A 12700-nucleotide genomic window follows, 5' to 3' on the forward strand; every position below is an offset into this window, starting at 1 on the left:
AGAATTCCTACAGTGCAAATAAGAGGCTATTCTGTCCATCAAATTTGTATCAACACTTTGAAGAGCATCCCACCCAGACCCACCCCAGCCCATCTTCATAACCCTACATTTATAATGGCTAATCCACTTAGCCTACACACCCCAGGACACACAATTTACCATGGCCAATTCACCTAACCTACACATCTTTGGATTGTGGGAGGAAACATGAGCAGAGATGGGGAGAATGTGCAACACACACAGACAGTTGCCTGAGAATGGAATCGAACTTGGGTCCCTAACACAGAGGCAGCAATACTAATTACTGTGCCTTCTGAACAGTCTTGAGGGTTGCTGGACTGGAAACATTAACTTTGCTTTCTCTCCACAGATGCTGCCAGATCTCTTGAGTTTCTCCAGCAATTTGTTATTATTTCAAATCTTTAGCATCCACAATTATTTGTTTACTTTATTTTAAATTAAATAATGGATCTGGTAATCAGCTATTTAATGAAACTCAGATTGTTTTTCTCGTTGCTGTTTATGAAAATTTACTCAGTAGAAATTCGCAAACATCATTAGTCTATGTAATAGCGAGAGCAGTTCAAGAATTAGCTGCAATTGCTCTGAAAAGGTGTTGCTGGATACTAATGATGGAGGTGCCGGTGTTGGACTGGAATGGACAAAGTTAGAAATCACACAGCATAGATTATAGTCCAACAGGTTTACTTGGAGCTACTAGCTTTTATGGGCAGCATGGTGGCACAGTGGTTAGCACTGCTGCCTCACAGCGCCTGAGACCTGGGTTCAATTCCCGCCTCAGGCGACTGACTGTGTGGAGTTTGCACGTTCTCCCCGTGTCTGCGTGGGTTTCCTCCGGGTGCTCCGGTTTCCTCCCACAGTCCAAAGATGTGCAGGTCAGGTGAATTGGCCATGCTAAATTGCCCGTAGTGTTAGGTAAGGGGTAAATGTAGAGGTATGGGTGGGTGTGGACTTGTTGGGCTGAAGGGCCTGTTTCCACACTGTAATGTAATCTAATCTTTTAGAGTGCCGCTCCTTCTTCATCAGGTACTTCCAAATAAACCTGTAGAACTATAAACTGTTGTTGTGTGATTTTTAGCTGGATACCAAGAGGTTCTTCAGAATCAGATTTTTGTTCAGGTCAAATCCAATTGTGCAATAGACAGTAAAATAATGCGAGACAATAATTTATTTCATACAACATTACATTCAAAAGTACATATTGTAACACAAAAGGAAATGCAAAAATAAATAACGCATCACAAAGTTTAAGGTGCAGTACATGTACAACATAATATAGGTACCAAGTGAACGAGAGTTGCACACATTGATTCACTGCTGAGAGAGTTTATCATCCCAACCACAATTCAAAGGCAGTGCAAGCTTCAGATATATTTGTAACATTCGTGTTTTGGTTGAGGTTGGGGGAAGAAATGATCGCTAAGAAATTACACGGTGTGTACATCAGCGTACAAAATTCATCCCTTTCATACAAGTGCTCACATTTCCAATGCCCTCATCAAAATAGCAAACAAATATGATGCAATTTTATGTAAGGTTCATACAGCAATATTATACACTGTCATTCCCAGGCTTATCAAACAAACTTAGCATCTATTTCATTTAGGAAGCTAAGGCAAATTATGCCCTTTGGAAAATTATTGGTGCTGTGAACCATAGCTCTAGTTTCTCCCCTTGCCAAGTCCTGCAGTGCAGAACATTTGTCATTAAATGTAAACCATCATAACTATCATATGATTAATCTGCTATAAGGAGGGGTAATTATGAAATGGCTTAAAGAAAAAAGCTTTTATTAATAAAAATACTCCAATTCTAGTTCTAAAATACTCCCGACACGGGGAGGATGCTATTAGAGGATTTTGCCAAAAGTTTCATATATGTTTGAAAGAGAAGTCCTTAGTAATTTGTACTGACAAGTGCAGATTGTGTGAAACACAACTACTTCATCAGCATTTTTGAAAGTTATCAGAAAAAGTTTGATTGCATTGTCTCACACAGATAGCTGCAAAGTCCTGGAGTGAACTGTATCAGATAATTCATCTTTAAAGATGATAACAACAATTCTAAGTCCCTGTTGCTGAATGTTCAATATCTACTGGAGAAGCCAACTAGGATTGATTATAAATTTAGTGGCATGGTTTTCTTGACCACACCACCCTCTGCTCAACATTTTCCTCTTTCATCCCAAAGATGCTAATTAGGGTTGCCATTCCACAAGGCCAAACTGTCCATCACCACTCTGACCATGTAGTCATGTACAGGCCTTAATCAGTGGCAACTTCACTCACCCTCCTTATCCAGGACTCTGCAAAGTGGAGTTTATTGTCAGAAAGCATTAACCAATGCAACAGAATATGGGCTGGACTTCGAAACAGTTTCACCATTTGGAATGTAGTAAAGTGTAGAATTATGCCTCAGAGGCTTATTCCTTAATTTGAAATAAAAAGGCTCTTTTGAGGGAGAAAGCAAGTGCGTACATGTTCTAACTCTGCTTAGTTGACAGCCACAAGTTGAAAGAAATGCTTAATAACTTTAGAACAGTCAGCTGTTTGCAGCAGAACACAAACAGAATCCAATAAATAGAGCAGATTAACACTGACATTTTACAAGTTAAATATGTACAGTACCTACAACAGAATCTTACATGAAATTTAATCATAGAACACAATCATTGGTTCAACAAGGTTTAAAGCAGAAGCCAAGCATTTATATATTTCATAAGCTGTAAAGGTTTGAAGGTACAGGGTGAAATTTCTTAATGATAAGCAAGAAGACACTTGTGCTTTCCTCTTACCTTGACAACGTTTCTTACTAAGTGAAAGGTGCTATGTAATTCTAAGTTGTTGGGCTAACTGACTCACCAAATAAAACCATTCTCAGACATCACACGCCTCAAGGCTTCAGATTCCTACATTTTAAATTCTGGATTTGGTGAAGAAGAAATGAACTATTGTTCATTTAATAAAATAATTTACAGCCCATTGTGTGATGTATTTTGAGAGAAAGTTTTTTTTAAAAATAGTGACTTATATTTAGCATCTGAATATAAACCTGCTTATTAAGAGATGGGTATATTACATTAGAATTGGCCGTTCAAGTTTTCCAGTCTGTATCACCATTCAGCACCTCAATGGCATTTACCCACCTTTGCTCCATGACACTCGTCGCCTGACAAAACACTGTCTTAATATTGTCAGATATCAGCAGCCCAATATATTACAACTTTCAGATATTCTCCAAAGCTATATAGAAACTATTTCAGATATTGTCAATTTTAGAATTTCTTACTATATAATGTGGAATGTTTAATTATGGAGCATAAAATTCCAGGGGAAATAGAATGTAGGAGTCTGCATTTTACATCAAACTGCCTTCAAATCTAACTCCATCTTTGCCAGGTCACAAAACTCCTGGCCTCCTTCATTTCTTCTATTCAGTCTACAAATCACAGGCTCTCAAACTAACTTTGTATAAGTTAAAGGATTTTCATCTTTGCTCCTGTGCCTTTTGATTATGGTGATGTGCCTAATTTGACCACTTCACCAGTGAATTTCTCAATAAACAATCAGCAGCAATGGGATAAAAAAAAAAGTTTGAAAAGCACTTTTCAAAGACTGCTGCTTCTATATCTTTGGCTGAGCATCAGTTTGATTCTACTCCAGTCCTCACTGGAAAAGTTGATCAAGACAGACAAGTTTACACCCTCCCCTCATCCGAAACATTAACGTAGAACTCCCTACATAGAAAGTTGTTATACAAACCAGCACCTTTATCCAGTTTCTGCCTTCAGCTGAATTCTGCAAGAGGCCTGGGAAATTATCCTGATCTCCATAAATATGTATTCATAATAAATGTTCCTACTCGCAGGATGCAAATGAACAGCTACAAGGGTTCTCACAGTGTGCTACGACATGCAAGGAAATTAGTGCACTGTAATGCTTTAATTAATCAATGTTCCAAATTCAGAATATTATCAAACAACCTGCAGAAACAGGCGTCTATACTTAATTTCTAAAGCTGATTTTCTGCAGAAGTTATACTGGTAGGCTAACAAATTGCTTTTTAAGAAAGGAGACACGGGGAGAAAGAAAATTCTCCACACTTCAAAAGCCAGGTAGCAATGTAAGATAGGAGCTTTCTGTTTTTAAATATAGCCATGCCTGAGCAAGAAAGGGAACATTTAAGTAGATTGAAGAGGAGAAAAGAATACACATTCTCTGAGAGTGTGAATGCTGACAGATTGAAAAAAGTGCTTCGTTTACAGCAAGGAATTTATCACAATCACAACTAGCTGAGGTAGATTTTAGAGTCAGAGGCTAATTCAAGCTGAAAACACACTGCGTGTCTAAATGAGTGTGATAAAAAAATTATACCTGGCATTTAGTTTTGAGAAAATACAACAGATTTTATTTACTCTCCTCTCAAATGTATCAATATAAAAGTCACATGTCTATCATGTAGCCTCTCAAAGTCCTTGGCAAATTTGACCCGATTACTAAAAACTTAGATAATTCTCTCTGGGCAGGCTCTCAAAATTATTTTTCCAAATATTTTAAATGGCCATGTCACATCCATTCCACCCCCTGCATGGACGTAGCCTCTAACTTATTGTAAACGAAGACAATGAATGGTAAAAAAATTAGTACATGACATATGTCAGCCATGAAATCGAAAAGGCCTCACACTTGCATTACAGGGAACTGTGAGTCACTGAAACAGGTTATTTATATACCAGTTCAGAGCCTCCCCCCTTTTCCGTGATCTGTAATACTGAACATTAAAAAAACAAGATGCTCAATACAGAGAGAAAATCTTTTATATTATGTATGTCAATCTTTGATTTTCAAAATGTTTTAATTGAAAGACTAAATTACCAAGTATTAATTTTGGCACAGCGTCTTGCCCAAAGAATGAGCAGTGCAGAAAGGTGGGGACGTGAGACTTATTGCACATTCCAAATAAAACAGAACAAGCGGCAAGGGAAGGAAAAGAGACAATTTAGAGGAAAAGTGGGAAACTGCAATCCCTGGCCATTCTTTCTGTTGGTCATCTCAGACTGTAGCTTTGCACCAATCCTGCAGTTATTTGCAGTTTCATTCAAACTGATGATATAACAAATTACAAGACATGCACACTGTCTCTCATAACTGCACATTTTGTCAATGTTTTGCTGCAATCCATTTACCTTTAATGGTTTATGATTACTACAATGAGACACCAGATGGCAATTGATACCTGCATAGTAATTGGTGATAGTTTCTATTTGGTTGCTTGGTCCCAGTTTAATACTCTATTAGTATGCAGTTACCAATTGAGCCATGGTAGAGTGTGGGTCTCTCTGTGTGACGCTGAGAGTTAAGGAGAGAAAAATGATGCAAGGTTTTCTTCTCCTGTTCAGTATAAGAGGTTTCAAATTGTGTTGCAAGTAGACTGTCAATGCAATGGATTGCCATTTTTTATTAATGGGTGGATCAGAGAGTTCATCAAAGGAATGGTTTGCCTTTCTAGATCAGGAAAGTCCACACTATTCCTGATTTATGCTCAATGTGCTGATGGAGATCGGGATGCTGCATTCTCAGGTTAGGAACAGGTAGAAACATTGGCTGTCCCTGATCCCTCCTGTGACTAATGCAGCCATGAATGAATATCATGTCAAGGCAAGATTCGATCAGGCTGAGACAGTCCCTACACAACCCCAACACTAAATAATTGGCAACTTTTTAGGTTTCACATATGAATAATAGACAAGGAGAGGTACTCAACAGAGAGTCAGAATCTTTGAAACCATGTGAATAAAGAGATAGTGTCTTCAGGAATGAAGTAAAAGGGAGAACAAAATGGCAAGGAGAAAAGTATCTCAGAAAAGCAGAGATGAAAATATACACTACACACTTCTGATTCTTGCAGGTTCATTAACAATTTATCTGGCCTGGTAATCCAGGGCCTTCCTTTTGATTATTTTTTGATAACTGTAAAGTCTTTAAGTTAGGATTACATGGTATCCTGCCATTTTAACAGGTTGGACCACTGCAAAGCACTTCACATGAAGATGCAGCACTTCAATGCGACAGGAAGGAGATGACAAACCCCAGTGACAAGCAGTAAAATTAGGGTTGTCACGGGTGGCTGAGGTCTATAGCTTAGATTTACAACGGTGATCCAAACCATTGCAAAATATTACATGGACACAATTAACTGGGGGCTTGGAGAGAAATGACAGGCTAACATGGCCTTTGCTGGCTCTGAAATAGTTTGGTTACCTACAAACACAAAAGCTGATTGCACTCAATCCAGATTCTCTGATGGATGTACGAAGAGTGAATCAAGAAATGCCCTTGAGAAGAGAGATTGCAGATACTGTATGACACATGGAAATTATTTCCCAATATATTGGGAACATTCAGAATTACACAAACACACAGAACCATAGAACATCGAATCATTGGCAACATTCTTCATAAAATTAAAATATCAATAAATCTTATTTTGGTGTAAACATGCTAAAATAGTCCATAAGATTGGATTGATCTGAATTGAAGAGTATTCCAAATATACACCAGTCCATCCAAATCCAATCAATCAATCTGCAGAAGTTAAAAAACACTGTGAATTCACAAATGCAAAATCTGGGGGAAAATCCCCACTTATTCCCAGGTTAGTGTTTAAGATATACCCGTCTGTCAGTCTAAGGGTACAGGAATATAATGTGGATGGTGAAAGGGTTTTTTTTTGCCACAAATTTAATATTTAGGCACTCACTGAGTTTGGAAAATAAATAAGTGAATGAGGAAATTAAACAGACTCACAATGAAGAGTGGGCAGAGTCGGAAAGGAACGTAAAGGAAAATGTGATTTTATCCACCATGTTAAAGGATCTCTAAGATGTGACTGATGATTAGTGAACCTGGTTAGGGATAAAATTGCAACTTTTTTGGCAAATTCCTGGCCTCCATTTGCATTTTCAATTCAGTGCATGACATCCTCTGAAGTAGAGAAGATGTGGCCAACTCATTTTGCTGAACCATCATTTTTCTAATGTAGGGAAACTGGAGCTGGTGCAGGGGGAGAGGAGGTGGGAAGTTGGGGTAAAGGTTGGTGCTGGGTGGTGGAGGAAGATTCCCCACTCGAGCTTGCTAGGAGAAAGCTGAGTATCCGCATCTATTTCCTGCTGGCTTAGTTCTATCACTTGTTCTCTATCAACGTCTGCACCTTGTAGACCAGCTCACGTGCAATCCTCAGGATCTGCTGGGCGTCATGACGCTCTGCCATTTCTGAAGGAAAAATTAAGCATTAAACTTGTTTCCTCTTCAAGTATTTATATTAATCCATTTTGAAAAATACTATTGAGCATGCTTCCACCACTGGTTCAGAAAAAGCATTGCAAACCTAAACCATTCATTGCATAACAAAGTCCTTTCTCACATGCCATCTGGTTAGAACATAGAACTGCAGCACATGAAAGGGCCCTTTGGCCCACAATGTTGTCCCTTAAACACCCCTAATATGTCTGCCTCAACCCCTGGCTGGCACATTCCAGACTCCTACCTCTTTATAAAAATCTTGTGCCTCACATCTCCTTTGAACTTTTCCCCTCTCACCTTAAATGCATGCCCCCTAGTGTTAAGTTCCTCTGACTACCCGCTGAAATTTTGGCCATCAAGTCTTCTGTCATAGAAGATAGAACATAGAACAATACAGTGCAGAACAGGCCCTTCAGCCCTCAATGTTGCGTCAACTTGTGAACTATTCTCAGCTTGTCCCCCTACACTATCCCATCATCATCCATGTGCTTATCTAAGGATTGTTTAAATCCCCCTAATGTGGCTGAGTTAACTACATTGGGAGGTCGGGCATTCCACACCCTTACCACTCTCTGTGTAAATAACCTGCCTCTGGCATCTGTCTTAAATCTATCACCCCTCAATTTGTAGTTATGCCCCCTTGTACAAGCCGACATCAACATCCAAGGAAAAAGACTTTCATTGTCTACCCTATCTAATCCTCCGATCATCTTATATGTCTCTATCAAATCCCTTCCTTCTTTGCAATGATATCAGACTCAAGTGTCTCAGCCTTTCTTCATAAAACCTTCCCTCCAGACCAGGCAACGTCCTGGTAAATCTCCTCTGCACCTTTTCCAATGCTTCCACATCCTTCCTGTAATGGGGCAACCAGAACTGTACACAATATTCCAAGTAAGGTCGTCCTAGTGATTTGTATAGATGCAACATGATAATGTGGCTCTGGAATTCAATCCCTCTACCAATAAAACCTAACACACTATATGTCTTCTTAATAGCACTATCAACCTGGGTGGCAACTTTCAGGGATCTACGTACATGGACACCAAGATACCTCTGCACATCCAAACTACCAAGAATCTTTCCATTGACCCAGTATTCTGCATTCCTGTTATTTTTCCCCAAAGTGAATCACCTCACATTTATCTCCATTTGCCACCTCTCAGCCCAATTCTGCAGTTTATCCAAGTCCCCCTGCAACATTCTTCCTAACTGTCCATCACTCAACCAACTTTAGTGTCATCTGCAAATTCACTAACCCATCCACCTATATCTAAGTCATTTACAAAAATGACAAACAGCAGTGGTCCCAAAACAGATCCTTGTGGCCCATCACGAGTAACCCCACTCCAGGCTGAATATTTTCCATCACCCACCACTCGCTGCCTTCTTTCAGAAAGCCAGTTTTTAATCCAAACTGTTTTAGCAAAATCTCCCTGCTTTTATACCCCATCCCTTTACTCTATTTAAAACTGTTAAGTCTCATCCATGAAACTGCAATCTCTCATCCTTGGAACAAGCCTGTGTTTACAATGCATCATATCTAACTAGAGAGGAATGGCACATTTTGACTGAGGCTCATGAACAGGGGTAGTAAATGGTACGACACTGAACCCATGCCAAAAGAGAAGCTTCCAAATGTGATCCTCAATCTTCCTTGAATGAGTTGACTTTAGCCAGAGAAACAGTTAAACCAGTCTCATTGCCCCCCAGGCTGTTTTTGCCAAAATAAACATCTGCCAGACTCCCTTTCCCTGTTTACTATTTAGTGCTGAAAAATGAAAGATCAAAGTAGGTCTGAGACTAGCAGTGATGAGATCCCCATTGCTTGTGATCTGCTGAGAAAGTGGGATGAGACAGCAACTTTACTACTGTCGTCACCAGGACACTTTACTTTGGAATTTAACTTTTATTCATTTCCTCCCTAAGTCTTTCTGTGCTAATTACCTCTCCTGGCCCCAAGGACGTGAGAACAGTATAGCTTACCACCTGCCACTTCAAATTTGAGCCTATGACTCAGAGTAGCGACAGAAAAATTTGGGATTACCAGCCAGATGTTCAGATAAAGGGGAAGGAAAAACACCAGAAAACTTTCATGCATATCCTCTGAAAAAACAGTGAGAAAGTCATATGTACTTTTGAAAGTGCCTGAACTCACCATTGAAAAACTTTATAATGTCTGTGAAGTCCATGTTGTTATCACGTATGATTTCACGGTAAACCTCCACCAGAGCCAAGGCAATGAAAAGGACAAAGTGCTCTGAAGAGATAAATTTAGCTGCCCAGATAACCTCCCACACTGCAAAGACATCTTCATACAAGAGTTCTGTGCCAAAAGATAGTCATTTTAAGTGATATGCTTCATGACACACTTACTTTGAAGGTGACTTGATTATACACACAAGAAATAATGATAAATAACACATGAACAGCTTAATTAATAGACTCAACTAAAGATCTTATTTTTGACAGGAGGCTAGCTTCTTGCTGGGGCATTGGTTCAGCAGCTGCCACCCATTGGCTTGCACTTTGTTCAAGTCTTCACATGTATGTCAATTTTTGCATGTCTGCAGGAACTATAGTTGTAATCGTCCACACTCAAATCTTCTCATATAATCCAGCTAGGGCAGCAGCCAACTACACTCTTTCACTAGTTCAACACTGCCAAGACCACTTGTAGCATCCTTTGCTCACAGGGTCAGCTTGATAACAACAATGGTGGAGAAAGTTAGGTCTGCAGATACTGGCGATCAGAATTGAAAGGTGCGGTGTTGGAAAAGCACAGCAGAGGAGGCAGCATCCGAGGAGCAGGAGAATCTATGTTCCGGGCATAAGGCCTTCATCAGGCTTACGCCCGAAACGTCAATCCTACTGCACTTCGGATGTTGCCTGACCTGCTGTGCTTTTCCAGTGCTGCACTTTTCAACTTTGATGATATGGTATCAGGCTTGGCTCAGTGTTTTACACAGTTACCTCTGAGTCAGAAGATTTGAGCTCAATTCCCACTTCAGAGACCTGTAGGACGATACAGCACAGAAGAGGACATGCAGTCCAATCAATCATTGCAGATGGATACAGAATCTCAGAATTGCTTCCGCCAGCAGGAAACTACATGTCCCACTGTATCTGAGCAGCATCTCTCCAAATGAGGAATGTTGGTAAACACTAGGAGTGGAGGTGTGCTGCACAGTTTGAAGTGCAATCATCTGCCAATTCATTAAAACAAAACCTTGAATGGAAAACAAGGGAATTCTAATATTCACCCCTCACTCCGACCTGAAACAGATGGTCTGTCCATTTCTCTTACCACAGTTTATTGCAGCTTGCAGTGCATAAAAATCGCTGCTGCGTTATGACAGTGGCTACATTTTAGATTTACTTAGTGGTGTGAGAAGGTTTGAGGCTTTCAAAAGCATTTAAAAATACAGGTCAGTCTCTTTTTTTAAACTCAGCACAAGAGGAGGACAGAACTTAAGATCTTTGAGATCATTCAGTTGCACCGGGCCGTGAATTAACCAAAACGTTGACCAGAGCATAATCTAGCAACTGGAGATATTGCGAAAGGGTGATAAAGATGGGTGAGGATGGAATGGTTACTTGCTGGACAAAAAAAGACTTGCATTTATATAATGGCTGTGTGGGACCTACAGATGCCCTAATGTACTGAAAGCCGCTTTTTGAAGTGTAGCTATTGTTGTAATTTAGGCAATACAGTCACAAACGTGTGCAGAAACAACAAAGCAACAACATAATGACCATATAATCTGTTTCAGTATGGATTAAGAGATAAATATTGACCAGTGCATAACATCAAGGATATCTTTCAGTTGCCTTTCAGGTAAATGCAACATGAGCCATACTTTTTGGGTGGAGGTATTGAAGGGATATGTATTTTTTTAAAAATGTTGCTGAACAATCTGGGTGAAAATTAACATAGCAAGCCCTAAAGGTACAGATGACACTTGATAGATAATGCAGTTGTCATAGAAACAGTTGGAACCTAGCAACATTATGCTGAACTCCATTTCCAGGGCTTTCCTTTGCTAATAATGTGCTTCAGACTAGTCTTTTAGATAAAGTATGACAGCACACAGCATCCACAATGACAAAAGGCTACTTGGTAAATACAATCGAATCTTCTAACAGTCATTAAAGAATTAAGCTCCTCATTTTGAAAATAATTCAAACATTTATCATCTGTCAAGCAAAAGAGACATTTCTTTTTAGAAAAGGATGATTTAAGATGATTTATCCCCTATTTCTAGCTGACTTGAGAAGTATTATCCATTTCATTTTTATATTTTAAACTCCTATGCTCTAATTTAAAGAGAGAACTGCCTATGGGCGGCACGGTGGCACAGTGGTTAGCACTGCTGCCTCACAGCGCCAGAGAACCCGGGTTCAATTCCCGCCTCAGGCGACTGACTGTGTGGAGTTTGCACGTTCTCCCTGTGCCTGTGTGGGTTTCCTCCGGGTGCTCCGGTTTCCTCCCACAGTCCAAAGATGTGCAGGTCAGGTGAATTGGCCATGCTAAATTGCCCGTAGTGTTAGGTAAGGGGTAGATGTATGGGTGGGTTACGCTTCGGCGGGGCGGTGTGGACTTGTTGGGCCGAAGGGCCTGTTTCCACACTGTAAGTAATCTAATCTAATCTAATCTAATCTAATGTGAACTTTATATGCTGTAATAAAACACTCACAACCAGTGGGATGTAATTACAAATTTGCATAATCAATATGATCACAGGAATTTATAATAGTAAAGATTGACAAGAAATTAATTTGGATATAATGTCATTAAAATGTCAAAAGATGATCTCTATTTTTACTACCATGTAAAACATTCTAGAGTCATAGAGATGTACAGCATGGAAACAGACCCTTCGGTCCAACCCGTCCATGCCGACCAGATATCCCAACCCAATCTAGTCCCACCTGCCAGCACCCAGCCCATATCCCTCCAAACTCTTTCTATTCATATACCCATCCAGATGCCTCTAAAATGTTGCAATTGTACCAGCCTCTACCACATCCTCTGGCAGCTCATTCCATACACGTACCACCCTCTGGGGGAAAATGTTGCCCCTTAGGTCCCTTTTATATCTTTCCCCTCTCACTCTAAACCTATGACCTCTAGTTCTGGACTCCCCGACCCCAGGGAAAGACTTTGCCTATTTATCCTATCCATGCCCCTCAATTTTATAAACCTCTATAAGGTCACCCCTCAGCCTCCAATGCTCCAGGGAAAACAGCGCCAGCCTGTTCAGCCTCTCCCTGTAGCTCAGATCCTCCAACCCTGGCAACATTCTTGTAAATTTTTTCTGAACCTTTTCAAGTTTCACAACATCTTTCTGATAGGAAAGAGACCAGAATTGCAAGCA

General features: G+C 40.0%; 1 protein-coding gene across 2 annotated transcripts in view; it reads right to left on the minus strand.

Annotated features, from left to right (window-relative positions):
* Positions 1–1171: 1171 nt before the first annotated feature.
* sgsm2 (small G protein signaling modulator 2) overlaps positions 1172–12700 on the minus strand; it is a 217866-nt gene continuing 206337 nt past the window's right edge. For both annotated transcript variants that reach the window (XM_072589864.1, XM_072589862.1), the window contains 2 exons: positions 9481–9648; positions 1172–7292 (listed from right to left, as the gene is read on the minus strand). In XM_072589864.1, coding sequence (XP_072445965.1) covers positions 7204–7292; positions 9481–9648 — 257 coding nt within the window. In that variant the 3' untranslated portion in view covers positions 1172–7203. The remainder of the gene's footprint in view (positions 7293–9480; positions 9649–12700) is intronic.

The sequence above is a fragment of the Chiloscyllium punctatum genome, chromosome 19, assembly GCF_047496795.1.
Source record: "Chiloscyllium punctatum isolate Juve2018m chromosome 19, sChiPun1.3, whole genome shotgun sequence".
In the NCBI taxonomy this organism is placed as follows: Eukaryota; Metazoa; Chordata; class Chondrichthyes; order Orectolobiformes; family Hemiscylliidae; genus Chiloscyllium; species Chiloscyllium punctatum.